Source organism: Giraffa tippelskirchi, chromosome 3 (genome assembly GCF_054371585.1).
Source record: "Giraffa tippelskirchi isolate mGirTip1 chromosome 3, T2T-mGirTip1v1.2.pri, whole genome shotgun sequence".
Classification (NCBI taxonomy): Eukaryota; Metazoa; Chordata; class Mammalia; order Artiodactyla; family Giraffidae; genus Giraffa; species Giraffa tippelskirchi.
Window position 1 is genome coordinate 11,366,075 of NC_137277.1, and position 15,896 is coordinate 11,381,970.

Here is a 15,896-nt window from a genome sequence, read left to right on the forward strand (position 1 = left end):
TGGGGTAAGTTGTAAAGAGAAGGAGCCTTATGAATCCTGGCAGCAGATAGAATTCTTGACCTTTAACTTGCAGCATCTGAGTTAGAGTGTGACCAGCCCTGGGGTGAACTCTCTGTCCTGGGTCTGTCTTAGTTGCTCTCTCGACGACAAGGGTTCCTTGCAGGAAAGCAGTGTTGGCCACAGGTCTGACAGGGTCCCTCGTGCCATCAGAACTGGAGGGATGGAGACGGGGATCCCAGGAGGCTAAGAACAAGACGTCCTTAAAAATGCACAAACTCACAGTTTAATATTTTACAAAGGACCCTTCTAGTAAGAAGTTCAAAATGAAGGAAAAGTAGAGAAAACCCAGAACTGACTCCATCTTCACTCCTCCGCTTTCCGCCAACAGCGACAGTAATGGTGGTAACCAGAAGGGTTTTTCTCAGAAAGGGCCTCAGAGGAATGATAGGGTCACTTGCCCTGAAATCCTGAAGAGAAACCAGGGGACGCTTTTCATAGCCTTTCCCTGGGGCACCTGCAGGAGAGGGCCCTGACCCCTGGTTGTCACCTGCATGGAGGGCAGCAGTGACCCCGGAGGGCAGGGAACAGATCATCCAGCACCTGTGTGTGAACTGGACGTGAACCTTGGGCCTTGATCAGTTGTTAGTATTCGTCGCCTGGAGCAGCTGGGCAGCGAGCAGGACGCCAGCCACAGAGTGCTGGAGTGGCCGGTGGGGGTGGGAGGGTCACAGCCGCCCTCCTCTCCTACCTGCACTCCTCTGGCGTCACAGGCATCTGGAATCGAATCTTAGCAGGAGGCCCTCTCAGTGCTGGAGGCAGGACACAAGGCCGGGTGGTGGCTCCCGTGGGCCCGCAGGGCAGGCACACAGGCCACAGGGAATGACAGTTCCCTCCTCTCCCAGGACACGTGCGCCCAGCCCCACTGACAGGGAACACCCGCACCGGGTCTGCTCTGATCCTTCACAGCTGCCAAGTGTCCTGGGCCATCTCCCTAAGTGAGAAACAGAAGTTTAGGTGAAATCATTGACCCCTGAATAGCCCAGATTTCTGTTGCCAGCCCAGTCCTGAGCCTCTGAACCTGCCAGGTGTCTACAAGTTTCACAGGCCCGAGAGAGGCCTTACTCGTGGAGAGGTACTGCGTCTGCGTCCCCGGGGAGGCAATGGGGGTCGCCATCCCATAGGTCTGAGGTTTTCACGTGTGCTGGTGGGGTGGGGACCGGTCCCTCCTCCTTGGAGTTCTAGACCATCACTCCCAAGGGCGTTTCAGGTTGGGGGTGATGGGTCCTTAGTCATAGGTCCACATAATGGGTCCTCAGAGGTCAGATCCCTGTGTTGATTCTTAGAGGCCTATTCCAGATAGGGGAGGGGGGGTCCTTAGAAGTCAGTCTGCACTGGTCGCTGAGCCTGGAGGGCTGATCATGGACATCACAGGGACCTAAGCCTCTGAAACAACGTGTTTCTTCTCACTGCTGGGCCTGGGTTCTGCCTGGTCCCTGACTTGCACGTTTGAGCTTGCTATTCTCCAACCCTCCCTGCGCCATGTGCCTATATTTTAATGACGAAATCCCCTCTTTGGCCAGCTTTTGGAGAGGAACATGTGAGCAGGGCTCGTATCCAGAATAAAGTCACTGGCTTTATTAAAGTCACTCGTATCCAGAATCGCTGCCTCCTGGCAGGGACCACCCCACCCCTGGCTCCCAGGCAGTGAGAGTGATGTCACACTAGATGGACTGTGCTCTTGGGCACTCAGGGTGCCCGCCCAGCAGGGGAGAGGCTGCAGCACGCATGCAGCCTCCATCCATCAGGCATCCTCTGTGTCCTTGAGGCAGCAGCATGGACCAGGAGGAGGGACCTTCCCGAGGGGAGCCCAGAGCAGCCTGCTTGCTCCTAAAAAATAGGGAAGGCCCAGGGGACCAGGGGGCTGGGGCCCTCCCCACCACTGTCACTTCTCTGGGCATGGGGAAGGGGGGGAACACTGCTGAGGCCGTGCTCCCCAGGAATGAAGCGATTGGAATCTTCACTCTAGTTCGAGATCATGATGTTCCTATCTTATGAGTTTTACTTAAATCACAGCCATCAATTTTGTTCCTTGTGCTCAACACGTCAAGGAAGAGTGTCACCTTTTTTATCATCTTTTCCCAACTCATGATGAGTCAGATCATCTCTCCTCCACTGTGTTTAGAGGTTGAGACACAGGCTTGGGTGGGAAAGGTCTCAAGGGGCTGTATCACCCCAAATTCATGTGTTGGAGTCCTCGCCCCCAGCACTCAGAGGGCAACTGTATTTGAAAGAAGAATGCAGTTGAAATGAGTTCACTGGGCTGGGCCCTAACACAGGGCAGGCTCCCGCTGGCTCTGAATCCACCATGAAGGAGATGCAGTGAGAAGGAAGCTGCCACCGCTTCATCTGAAGGCCAGGTGGGCCTTCTCACTCCATTGGGAATGGCCATGGCTGCCTCTCAGCTTCCTGTGTAGGCGTGGGGCTAAGACCCCTTGCAGTCCTTGTGTGGTCCCCCTAGATTCTCCGCAACTTGTTCCCATGATCCCAGAACATCCCAGATGTCACCTGGCCCCATGCTCTCAATGGAGGACCACTCCTTAAATACCCTGCTCCTGAAAGCCCCTCAGGGCCAACATGGAGCTCCCAGCGGACTGTTAAGCATGCCTGAGAACACAGGCCACCCCAGCAGTGGTCCACGGATTTAGGAGTCTGTGAGCCCCTGCAGTGACCTGGTGCCCTAAGTCCGGTCCTGGGTGGGTGCGTTTTCTGTGATTCATTCACGTAATGCCCACCAGGCACATCATGAGGGGAAGCAGTAGCCTGGTTTCAGGCTCTGCTTGTGGGCTGACTGGTCGCAATGTGACCTGGGCTTTCCTGGACAGAAGTGGGGCTCACGTGTCATACCGTTTCATCTGCCATGCCTGCAGCCTTGTCACCAGTGGAAACCTTTATGGCACATTGGGGTGTTTCCTCCTGCCTGGGGTCAGGGGTGTTGCAGTGGAGAGACTGCATTCTAAAAGGTGAAACAAAGGTTGGTCCGTTTGTTGTGTGGAGCTGACATTTCTGCAGGGTAGACACGACAGCGACCAGCAAAACAGGAAGGACGGGGCAGGGGATGTGGGAGGTGATGCCTCTGGAACAGGGATACGTTGTAGCCTCATGTGGTTGAGAAGGTGACTGAGCACAATATGGAGGGACTATGTGGATGTCAGGAGAGGGGTGTTTCAGGCACAGGGTCCAGTCAAGAGGACCAAGCTGGTCACTTTTGGGCAGAATGGGAGCCCAGTTGGGAGGCCACTGGTAGTCTCTGGAGCAAGGATCAAGGGACTCAGATCTGAACAGGAATCTCAAGTGATGTGTACAGATGAGAGTCTGGGGTTCAAGAGAGAGATTGGGCACTTGGAGGGAACTCTGTAGCCTGAAGGGAACATATCAGAAAAGAACAAATGAGAGTCACTCCCTCCAGCTCAGGAATTTGGGAGAAGAGTGGGCCCCCACAGAGAGAAGGGGAAACCACAGAGGCAAACACAGGAGCTGCTGCCACAAGAAGCAGAGACAGATGTATGAAAAAACACGGTGACTTCAGTTTAGACTTCAGTGTGACCGAAAGAAAACATACATGAAGTTATGTCAGTGACAGAATAGGAGAGGATATTTGCAATACATGAGTTAAACCATCAGTGTCAGAATATATATTAAAACATATGCAGGGCCCTTCCCTGGTGACTCAGTGGTAAAGAATCCACCTGCCAATGCAAGAGACACAGGCTCAATAGCTGATCCGGGAAGATCCCACATGGCTTGGAGCAATGAAGGCCATGCACCATCACTACTGAGCCTGTGCTATCGAGCCCAGAACCAAAACTACAGAGCCTACTTGCCGCAACTACTGAAGCCCACATGGCCTAGAGCCTGTGCTCCACAACAAGGGAAGCCACCACAGTGAGAAACCCGCACGCTGCAACTAGAGAGTAGCCCCCGCTCTCCGCTACTAGAGAAAAGCCTGACCACACCAAAGGCCCAGCACAGCCAAAAATATAAATAAATAAATAAAAATATTTTTTAAAAATTAGTTAAATGCATGTAGGCTTCACACACCAATGCTGACCAAGATTTAGGGAAACCACACCTTGTGTCCATTTCTGCTGAGACTGCAGGCCAGCACCCACTCTGGGAGTGAGATGGCCATTCCTGGGGAGGTGCGAAGCATAGATGGACATGTCCCCTTCCAGGGCATGTGGAAACATTGTCAGAGTGGTGTGGCTTACAAACTCAGGGGGTCGTGGAAGTAAAGGGCTCATTCTCCGAGAGCGTGTTACCCACAAGTTTATAAGAATTAGCCAGATCTGCATTCATAGGGTTGGGTGAAACCTCACCATATAACCTTACAGGAAAATCATAAGTTGCCGAAAAATATACTCCCAGTTGAAGTTGGCAACTTTTGAGACATGAGAGATGCGTTTCGTGGTTTTGGACACATGCCCCTGCATTGGAATGCACGGAGGCCGGCCTGGGAGGATGTCCACGGCCTAGGGGCGGTTCATCTGGGGACAGGGCAGGCACGTGAGGCTTTCACTGTCTTAAATTTCATTTCTTTTTAAGAAAAAAAAAAGTTAAAATGACAAGATATTAGCAACTCTTAGATTTGAGCGGTGGGTATGGGGGTTTCTGTTGTGTTTTTTCTGTATGTTTGAAATACAATTAAACGTTTTAAATTAAATCTTATTTTAGAGTCCCTCCTGTGAGGGGCTGAAGGTGCTCACCATCCCACCGCCCATTCCGAGGGAAGGGCTACCCTTGATTCATTCACCACTGATCGTCTGTGGTCAGCCCCCTGTCTCCATGAGGGGCAGCCACAAAGCTGTTCACCCCCAGGGGACTGCAGGACCCAGAGGACTCACACCTGTGTGCCTCTGACACCCATTCTCAAGTCTCCAGACCTGCCAGTCATGCCCAGGTGTCCCGTAAGGTGGGCATCTTGGACAAACGGCCCTGAGATCCTGCTGTCCCTCTGGCAGATGCCTGAAAACAGCAGAGATACGGAGAAAGCTCTGAATTGTCACCCCAACCTCAAGCTTGTGTGGGGTTGGGGACCCACCCTATGGGTTGGCACCAGCTGCTTGAGCAGCTGCCCAGACCGGACTCCCTCGGTGCCACTGGTGCCCATCTGTATCTCTCCAGGAGCTGGGATGGTGGTGGACTGGGAGCAGGAGACCGGCCTCCTCATGAGCTCAGGAGACGTGCGGATCATCCGGATCTGGGACACAGACCGCGAGATGAAGGTGCAGGTGAGCACACTGTCCCTTGCGGGGCTTCCCCGGGGGCACAGCGGGCCAATGCACACAGACCCCACCATCCTCCCCAGCTCCACTCGCCCTCAAGGTCAAGGGCCAAGAATGAGGATCTATGGAAGTGCTCTGAGCAGATGGTGTCCCCAGAAGTGGGAACAGAGGAAAGCAGGCCCAGTCAGGCTGCCTCCCACCTTTTAAACAGATACAATGATTCAGTTTCCTTCCCTGTTGGATTTCATTCTTATGTGCACCGGAGCCACAAACCACTTCTGATTGGAAAAGCACTTTTCCCCCTCTTGGAGCCCATTTTTTTGTCTCCTGCTCTTTCCTGCTGAGCATTCATCACACCTCCTGCCCTTCTCCAGCTTTTACAGCTGCCAGGAGGAGAGGCGAGGGGATGGTTTATGGGCGGCAGGATTCCTCCTGGACCCTTCCCTGAACTAATTAGGAGGTTTAAGAGGGAGTTGATGAGGATTTCTCCTGCTGAAATGTGCTTCATCCTCCTTCTTAGGAGAGAGGGAGACGTTGGAAAGTTTAATGGGCACAGAGGTGTTTGCGGCCCAGCCCTCTGGGCTGCGGGCCTCGGGGGCCCAGGCTGTAACTGGGCAGATGGAGCCTGACTCCCTCTGGGCCCGGCTCCTCTGGTGGCTGGCGCGGGCGGGGCCCTGACACCAGGGTGCTTGACGGGTCTGTGTCGGCCCTAGGACATCCCCACCGGCGCCGACAGCTGCGTGACGAGCCTGTCCTGCGACTCCCACCGCTCCCTCATTGTGGCCGGGCTCGGCGATGGCTCCATCCGCGTCTACGACAGGAGGATGGCACTCAGCGAATGGTAATTGGGTCTCACTTACTCCTCCATCTCCTGGGCTCGGAGGGAGCAAGCCCCCAGGGCCAGATGGTCACTTCCCCCAGAGCCACATCCCCCAGCACGTAGAGGAGCACATATTCCCACCAGCTGTGGACGGGCTGTTCAGAACACAGGCTGAGGGGGAACATCCCAGCGAGGCTGCCTTCCCAGCCTCCATTCCCCCCTGAACACAGACAAGGCTACTGCCTCCCAGGTCAAACTCATGAACAGCCAAGGAGATGGCGTTAGGAACACTTGTGGACACTGTGCTGCTCTGGGCCTCACACATTCACATGGTCATGGCTGCTTTGGGCACCGCCACTCTGCCCTGGGCTGAAGCCCCCAGGGGCCCTGTACTGTGCCCCGTGTGGGCCAGTGAGCATGGAGGTCCAGCTGCTGGTCACACACGGCTGGTAAATGACAGAGCACCACGGGAATGTGGGCCCGGGCTCCTGGGTGATGTTTACTGAGCACCCACCTTGTCCCAGGAAATGGGGAGCACCAGGTGGGCCCGTGTGCAGCCACAGGAGCTAACGGAGTCCTTGGGGGAGGGGAGTGGGAGGGGACAGGACAGGCGACAGGGCCAAGCTGGGCCTGAGCGCAGGTGAACACCATTGGTGACACCAGCAGGAAGAGAGTGCAGCTCTGAGGGTGCAGGGCTGGGAGCAGTCGGGAGGACCGGTATGGACCCAGGCAGCCAGCAGGGGCGCCAGCGAGCCTGGCAGGAGTTTGGGCCTGAGGCTTGGATGACAAGTGGGCCCCAGGCAGCCCCTGGCTCGCATGGTCCCTGCAGGTCTCTGCAGGAGGGTCCCCACCGAAAACCCACACTACCCACCAGAAGCAGCCATAGTGGAAGTGGAGGGGTAAGGTTCCTTTCTGAGGTGATGAAAACATTCTAAAATTGTGTGATGGTCGCACAGCTGTAAGAACATGTCAAATCAGTGAATACATGCTTACGGGAGACTCTTACTGTATGTGAATCAAATGTCAATCAGATTTATTGTAAGAAGCCTCCCTGGGCAGGCAGTAACCTGGCAAATTGACAAAAAGAGCTGAGGGTCACAGAGCGGCCGTGAGGGAGGGGCTGGGGTCTCCAGAGCCTCCTCTTTGGCCTGAGGTCTGAGGACAGAGACCTGGGAGCTCCCGGGCATCCCCGGGCAGAGACCTGTGTGTGCTGGGTGTGACTGTGTCCTGGACCCTTCCCGAGGGTCACACTCTGCTCCCACCTCCCCGTCACGTGCATCCCAACCCCGCTCCCAGTCACAGACCCACACCAGGCTTCCAGGAAAGCCCGTGTCCCTGTGTTTCAACAGCTTGACAGTCTGGGGTTCTTGGTCCCAACCCTCAAACCCACAGGGAGATGCAGTGTGACCCACAGGGAGATGCAGTCTGGGGTTCTTGGTCCCAACCCTCAAACCCCCTGGGGCCCCTGGTGGGACTGGCAGTGCCCGGGCCCCAAGAGGGCATGACAGCCACCCTGCCTCCAGAGGCCCCAGCGTGGCCTGAGGTGCCCAGGGAGGGGCATGCCAGGGGTGCGGGGTCACTCATTCACGGTGAACATGAGACAGGGCTGACCTCACAGCATGGGCAGACCGTGGACACTTCACATAAATGCCCAGTTCCCTGTGCTCAAAACAAAGTCCACTCTGCCTCCCGTCCTGGTGCCTCAGAGTGTCAGGGACACCCACAGTTGTGCCCAGGCCCTGACCCCTCCTTCCTCCCCTCCAGCCGCGTCATGACCTACCGGGAGCACACGGCCTGGGTGGTGAAGGCCTACCTCCAGAAGCACCCCGAGGGCCACATCATGAGCGTCAGGTAATGAGCGTGGAATATTCATGAGACATTTTGCTGTAAAAACATTATTTTCCCTCCATCTAAAATATGTCCTTGGTATTTAAACAGCTGGGAAATGATGGCATTTCAGGGTAGTAATTAACTTCTGCTCTGGGACTGGCCAGAAAGGTCAGGGCCAGCACCAGGGTAGGGACAGCAGGTCCTCCCACTGGAGAGCTTGGCCTGCGGGCATCCTGTGGGCGGCAGGAGAGGGAGTGAACAAGGCAACCAGGGCACAGCCTCCTCGCAACAGCGGCATCTGCCGGGCGTGTGCCAGGATCACCATGCGGTTCCATCGTCTGCCCATAAATCCAGTCCTGCTGCCCAGTAAATCCTGTGCTGAGAGCGGCAGATATTTATTTGCCGGTTAAAGGGACAGCAAATGTAATTTACTGTCACAAAGCCACCATTTCTCCGAAGAGGTGCTCTTCCCTTGTTTGTAACGTGAAAACAACACAGCTCTCAAAATGCTGTCTGCCAGGCCCAGGGCAGGAAGAAGTGACCTCCCATCCTCCCCTCCCACCTATCACCACATCCCCGCTACACAAAATCTAATATCCAGCCGGAAAAGAACAAATAACTCACAGCTTCCCCCCGGTCTTTGCTCACCCTGCTGTGTGCCTCAGTGGCCGGGCCCTTTCTGACTCTAGGGAGGCGTCTCTGGGGCTCAGCAGCAGGCCTGGAGCCAGAGTCAGTGGGGTGGACCCATGTGCCATCCAGGGGCCTCCCTGGACACTCTGAGGGTCCAGGGGACCGTAGCCTTGAATAGCACATGTGGACAGCCCCTGACTGCATGTGGCTCATCCTGGGGCCCCAGTATGCCCGCCCAGCATCGCCGCAATCCCCTCCTGCAGCGTCAACGGGGACGTGCGTTTCTTTGACCCTCGGCTGCCAGAGTCTGTGAACATCCTACAGATCGTGAAGGGACTGACAGCACTCGACATCCACCCCCAGGCAAACCTGATTGCGTGGTAGGTGCTGCCTCTTCTCTTTCCCCCTCCCTGCCCAGCCGGCTCCCAGGGCCCTGTGTAAACAGCAGGCACCACAACCTACCCCCACACCTATGGAGGAGAGCTGGGTGGAGGGACTGAGTGTGGGGCCCCTTTGCTGCTCCTCACCTGCCTGGCCTCACAGCCCTTGAGGCTCAAGTCCCCTTGTGGGGGTGACCAGAGAGGAGCCCCCTCTCCCCGTGGAAACGCCCACCTCCCCATGCTGACCTCCAGGCCTTCTTGTGTGCAGTGGCTCCATGAACCAGTTCACCGCCATCTACAGTGGCAGCGGAGAGCTGATCAACCACATCAAGTACTACGACGGCTTCATGGGCCAGCGGGTCGGCGCCATCAGCTGCCTGGCCTTCCACCCACACTGGGTCTGTGTCTCTGCCCGTGTCAGGTTCTGGGGGTTTGGGAGGTGGGGAGAGGCGGTAGCAGCAGCAGGCAGAGGCCCCCGCCCCACACCACAGTCGGCCGCCCCGGGATCTTCAGGGGCTATAGCCCCCAGACTGCACTCCCTGTGGAAGCAACATCAAATTCCCTGTCACTCAGGGCAGACGTGAAGGAGCCTCGCCCTTCACGACCCCTCTGGCCCCTGCACAGACCCAAGCCCCAGAAAAAGCTCCCCTTGAAAAGTCCACTGGGGTAGGAGCAGCCCAGGCCCCATGACCCGGGTGACGGCACCGTCCTAAGTTACAGTCAGCCGTGTGGTTGGGGGCTGCCGTGTTTTAAATTAGGATTCTCCCAACCTGTCTGCATGCAGCGCGAGGCTCCCCAGGAGCCTGGCGTGTGGCTCTCTGCCAAAACGCATGGCATGAGGTTCCCAGAGCTGTCCCTGGGGGGCCATGCTGAAAAGACAAATCGTGGGCGGTGTGCAGAGCGGGCAGGTTCCCTGTGACACGGCGGAGGTGAGGAATCTGCACCAGCTGTGTGGCCCAGGAGCCCGTCATTTCTACGCCGGCCTTGCGGGCGGAGTTGGGGTGACCAAGCCTGGCCTGCACCCTACCCCCCCCGCCAAGCTGCTCACCCCCTGCTCTCTCCTCCCTCCCGCAGCCGCACCTGGCCGTGGGCAGCAACGACTACTACATCTCTGTGTACTCGGTGGAGAAGCGTGTCAGATAGCGGCCCCTCCCCGCAGGCCGCCGTGTACATAGGGGACCCACCACGCTGCCCTGAACACTGGCCTGAACTGGCTGCTGAGGGCTCGAGAGGGCCCGCACTGTCTGTCTGTCTGTCTTCGCTGTCATGCCCAGGAGCCCAGAGAAGGGGGCTCTGCTGGAGTCCTTGGTGTGATGGTCGCTGCTCTGCTGAGACACAGCTCCCAGACCAAGGACACGGTCACTGTACGTTCCAGTCCCCACCCGTCCTGTTGTCGTCTGAGGTTTTTAAGGGGGTAACACACTTGTTTTATTTTCCAAGTGATGCGAGCATTAGTCCCCAAACCAGATGGAAGCCAGCTCCTGGGGCTGCATCCCCCACCGCGTGGGCTCCTGGGGTGGTCTGAGGCCGCTGGCTGAGGTGGAGGCCTGAGACTGAGCAAAGGACAGATGGAGGTGGCCTGCCACCCGCTGGTCGTCACCCCAGGCCGTCTGCCCAAACCCCAGAGCCCGAGCGCACCCCTCCCCACAGGCAGGCCTTCCGTCTGAGTGTCGGCAGGAGGGGCTCTGGTTTGGAAGGAGAGGCAGGTCCTTTGGGCCACAGGGCTTGTTTCTCTCAAGTGCTGCTCTTCCTCGGCCGGTGCAGGGAACCGTGGCCTCCCCACCCACGCCCCACACGCATCACATGAGCACACGTGGAGGAGCCGCCCAGCCCCAAGTATCTAGGGGTGAACAGTGCCGCCCCAACCCTCTGTCCCCACACACATGGGGGCAGCTCACACTTGCAAGGGACGCGGGAGAACTCCCAGGTGGGCGGCAGCTTCACACGTGTCCATTGCACACACGCGTCTGTGGCGGGGCGCTGAGCAGCCATGCCTGGAACGCAAGACACAACCACAATGATGATATTTTGAAAATCGTGTTTTCCATTTTCCTTGGGAATCAGGATTCTTCAGAGATAGAGGAGTGAGCTGCCGGTAAGAGGCCAACAATAGTGGGAACGTGAGGAAGAGCCTTGCTGTGGACCTGGGTGGGCTGGACAGGGCACGGGGCTGGGCCAGGGGCTGGCCGTGACTGCTCCCCCGAGAAGGTTCCTGGACGGTGTCCACCGTGTTCTGGGTGAGTGAGCAGCATGTGGGTGGGGAAGGCTGCAGAAAGCTCAGCTCACCCAGTGCTCCAGACATGGCAACTTGGGAACCTTCCAGAAGCTGAGCTCCACCCACAGATGCCGAGCTGACTGCCCACAGCCGATTTCACAGAGCAATTCCACTCCACATTTTGAGCTCACGTGTGGTTCTGTTTGTTTTGAGACAAAACTATCCCTAGGCCAAGCGCAAGGGCCCCGGTGGGGCTGTCTTCACAGGTCTGATGCGAAAATTCAATCATGAAGTTACAGAGGCTTGAGAGAGTGCGACCTAAGGGTTCATTTATCTCTATTTATTTTATCAAAATGAGAATTGAAAGACTTTGACGAAACATGGAATTGTAACACAAAAAGCGAGAAGGATAAACTGTTAATAAAAGATAAATACGCAGAGGGCTGGCTGGAGGTGCTGTCCTTGAAGGCAAGTCCTCCGGGCCCTCCGGGCTCCAGGCACAAGGTGGTCCCAGCCCACGGCCCCCTTGGGCACAGCCCCAGCCCTGTGGCTTGGACAGTTGGTCCAAGAGAAGGCCGTAGATTTGGGGTCACCCCACTCTGCCTGTGAGCCCAGGCTCCCAGAGGGAATCCCTCTGCCACTTCCTGTGTCTTTTTTTACTTACCACCTACAGTTAGAAGCCAGAAGGCTGCATCTGGGTTCTGTCCTGGAGATCTGTCTTCCCACCCTTATCCTGTGGCTTGGGGACCCCAACTCCTTCCTCAGCCAGCATCCCCACTGATCCCAGCCTGAAAGGTCCTCCACTGTCAGCCTGTGACTCCTCGGGCCCACCTAGTGGTCCAGGGTTGGCTCCCCTGTCGGGGCTGGAGCCCATGTTCCCGCTGACACGCCAGCAGGCCTGAGGGGTCCCAGCCCTTTAAATGCACCTCACGCCTTAGGGGTCCCAGCCCCTTAAAATGAACCTCACGCCTTAGGGGTCCCAGCCCCTTAAATGCACCTCACGCCTTAGGGGTCCCACTCCCTAGAAGCAGCTTGGGTCCCAGCTGTTGTCACCCTCATGACAGGAAATGGGGCCCAGGCGTGAAGTAACTCACCCAGAGCCACACCCACTGGCTGGGTGGTAGCGGGATCTGGGGTCGACCCAGCATCCTGACCTTGTGGCCTCAAGATGGAACCTCATTTGGCAGACAGGGTGTGGTGAATGGGGAGCACAGGGAGCCAGCCATGCACACTGGCACCGAAGGAGTGACAGGACTTGAACCGGGTTCACTAGACTGGATGGGGTCAACCTGGCTGAGGACTAGAGGCAAGCCCCTGAGGAAGCCAGGCAGGCTGTGACAAGGGGTATGGTTGTGGGGGCACATGCGGAAGAGAGGAGCCAGGGCTCAGGAATGAGGCAGGCCATCCGCCCCCTGGGCCCAGACCAGTGAAGCCCCTGTGACAGCCCTCAGGGCAGATGCAACAAACCACCCCAAACATGTCAACCAGGACAGACTTGCCCTCCTGGGCCTAGAGAGCCCCAAGCTAGACCTAGAACCAAGGAGTTGGCCAGGTTCCTTCTGGAGCTCCCGGGGGAGAATCACTTTTCCCCCTTTTCCAGCTTCTAGAATCTGCCCTCATCCCTTGGCTCGTGGCCCCTTCCTCCTCCTTCCTAGCCGGCAGTACAGCTGGAGTCTTTCTCACAGGGCATCACTCTGACTCGAGACTCTGACCCCACCCCCCACTTTGAAGGACCCTGTGATGACATGGCCCCACTGAATAATCCAGGACAATTAGAGTTGCTGATTGGCAACCTTAATCCCCTTTGCCACATGACCTAAGAGGTTCACAGCTCCCAGGACTAGGATGTGGGTCTCTTTGAGAGACTTGATTCTGCTGACCACTCTCTCTGTCTATAAGTCCCATACCAAGCAGAGCCCCCAAATCCCGGGGGTGGCCTACAAGGAGGTGAGGGGGCACTGAAATGGGAAGGAAGACATCCATCCCTGTTCTCGAGGAGCAGAGAAGGGCCCCTGCTCTCCAGAGCTTTGTATTCTGGGCCAGCTGCCTCCACATCCCTGAGGAGGCCCGCAGGGGGAGGCCCCGAGGCCTTGGCACGTGAGGGAGGCTGTGGGGAAGCGGGTGGATTCCCCAGTACAGCGCCTACTCCAAAGTGGGGAGGGGAACTGTTGCCATGGAAACCTGGGGTTTGAGCAGCTGGAACTCCTGAATTAAATTACAGTTTGTTTTAAACAAGAAGGATACCCAGCACTTACTCAGCTGCACCCGGCACACTTCAGCAGAGAGAGTAATATTTTTCCCATTAGCATCAGTTATTCTGTCACCGGGATTTGAATACAAATCAAGTGCTCATAAAAATCAAAGATGGGCAAGTGGCTGGAGCTACCACAGGAGGGCGCCAGACCCAGGGCTACACCCTCCACTCACTGGCTCTGAACGGCTGCAGAGGAGGGGCCCAGAAAAGACCCCAGCAGCACTGCGTGGCCAGTGTCAGCTTGCCAGCCAGGAGCGAAGGACGACTGTCCTAGGTGGCCGTGCAGGGACAGCCGTCCAGCCAAGGAGAGAGTGGGCAGGGAGGTGTTATCTCATGAGGACAACCAGCTCGGGGAGGCTCTGCTCTGTGGGTCCCTCCTGACTCAGTGGCTTTCAGCACAGGACCACCTGAGACTTGGTCATAGGCTTGTCCTCAACCCCATGCAGACGCCACGCTTCAGCACGTAGGAGGCGCCGAAAATTCCCAGCAAAGGTGTGTTCACCTGGGCGACACACAGTCAAGCGTGTGCATGCAAGCGGGTGGTAGTGATTCAGTCTTAGGACGTGGGGCCTGCAGAACAAGTTTGGAAAAAGGTAATTACAGACAAGGGCTGGGTGCACCATAAGGCCGGCTGGCCACTATCTCCATCTTCGGATTTCTACAGGGGTCCTCTGGGAAGAGGTCAGAGGGGTTGGCCTCTCAAGGTTGCTCTGCTTCTTGGGTTCAGTTGTACTAGCTGGCTGAGGGCCCACGTGGCCCAAAAACTGGCCAGCGCCTCCTGGCCTAGGGCAGGTGAAGATGGGTAGGACGAGAACAGGTGAGGGAAAGGGGGGACCAGAGGGAGGGTGGCAACTGGGATGGGCCCAGTAGTGTCCCCTAAAGGGACAGCCAGCAGGCACATCCTGAGACCCCCGCCAGCCCCCAGGACCCCAGGGCTGACATGCAGCCATCAAGGGAGCCAGGGGCCAGCATAGGAAGCTGCAGCCCCAGGCCCACATGGGCCCAAAAGTGTGCAGCTGGGACAAGCAGCTGAGGATCAGGAATCCAGGTGAGGCGTCCAGTTTACCGACCCAGGGGCTGCCACTGGGTGAAGGAGGAGAGGCCATGAAAGAGGAGCTGAAGGGACAAAGCCACCGCCCAGTGTGTAGAGCAGACCCAGGGAGTGGGGGCGGGACAGGGAGGAGAGCAAGGCAGGTACAGGTCCTAGGGCAGCAGAGCCCTCCCCCACGCCTCTACACGCCAGGTACAAGACAAGGGGGCTCCCTGAGGCCCCCAACTGCGAAGGAGGGACTGGAGGTGATGGGGGGGCAGCCCAGAACTTGTCACCAGCGCCCACAGTGCCCTGCTTTGCAGGGCCCGGGGGCTCTTCTGTGAGGGAACTCAGCCACGTGTGGGACCCCCGCCCCTGCAGCCTGTGGAGGGAGTGACCCCAGCTCCACAGGGAAGGTGGCAGCTGCCAGCAACAGCCACAACCAAAGCCCAGGCAGAACCCACGTGGGGTTTCCTGTCTTTTTTGCTGTTTACTGGAACTTTGTGCACTGGGGAAAGAAACAAATAACACACCAGCATTGACCAATTGGAAAAGGCAATTAACAGGCCAATTCCATTTACAAAAGCATCAAAAAGAATTAAGTACCTAGGCATAAATGCAATAAAGGAGATGAAAGATTGTACACCAAAAACAATAAGTCATTGCTAAAAGTAATTACAGAGGACCTGCATACCTAGAAAGACATTCTGTGTTCGTGGGTTGACTTAATATTATTAAATGGCAGTATTCCCCAAAGCAATCTACAGATTCAATGCAAGTTCTAGAAAATCCTAAAGACCCTTTTGCAGAATTGGACAGATCAAACTTCAAACTCATATGGAATTACAAGGGTCCCCAAACTGCCAAAACAACTTTGAAAGGTAAAAGGTTGGAGTCTTTCTACTTCCCTGATTCAAACCTTAGTACCAAGTTACAGTAATCATTCTACAGTGGTTCTAGCAGAGAATAGAAAGCCCCAGATAAACCCAGACATCTATGGGCAACTGGGTCTCAAACAAGGTGACAAAACCACTCAGTAGGGAAAGAATAGTCTTTTAACAAATGGTGCTGCAACAGCTGGATATTTACACAGAAAAGGTGGACCCTTACACCACATACAAAAACTAATTCATAATGGATCAATGGCATAAATACAGGAGCTAAAACTTTAAAACTCCTACGGGGGGTGGAGTGGGGGGTATGGGAAATAGAGGTAAATTTTCGTGACCTTGGCAACAGATTCTTAGATTTGACACCAGAAGCCTGACACAAGAAAAACTAGATAAACTGGACTTCATAAAAATGTCTTTTTGTGCATCAAAAGACATAATCAAGGATGCAAAAACAATAATCTGCAGAAAAAGATTTCAGAGAAAATATTTGCAAGTCATATATCTGATAAGTGTTTAGGGTTTAATATCCAGAACTCATAAAGAGCTCTCACAACTCACCAAC

At 56.1% G+C, this 15,896-nt stretch overlaps 1 protein-coding gene across 16 annotated transcripts in view; it reads left to right on the forward strand.

The window, feature by feature from the left end:
- The window catches only part of RPTOR (regulatory associated protein of MTOR complex 1), a 315,148-nt gene extending 303,553 nt beyond the window's left edge, over window positions 1–11,595 (forward strand). For 9 of the 16 annotated variants that reach the window (XM_081575767.1, XM_081575769.1, XM_081575771.1 and 6 more), the window contains 6 exons: window positions 5,182–5,288; window positions 5,996–6,123; window positions 7,867–7,953; window positions 8,826–8,942; window positions 9,211–9,340; window positions 10,017–11,595. In XM_081575767.1, coding sequence (XP_081431893.1) covers window positions 5,182–5,288; window positions 5,996–6,123; window positions 7,867–7,953; window positions 8,826–8,942; window positions 9,211–9,340; window positions 10,017–10,085 — 638 coding nt within the window. In that variant the 3' untranslated portion in view covers window positions 10,086–11,595. Of the gene's footprint in view, window positions 1–5,181; window positions 5,289–5,995; window positions 6,124–7,866; window positions 7,954–8,825; window positions 8,943–9,210; window positions 9,345–10,016 lie in introns of all 16 variants that reach the window. The other 7 variants (XM_081575768.1, XM_081575770.1, XM_081575773.1 and 4 more) reach the window with 2 other exon arrangements.
- The last annotated feature ends 4,301 nt before the right edge of the window (window positions 11,596–15,896 follow it).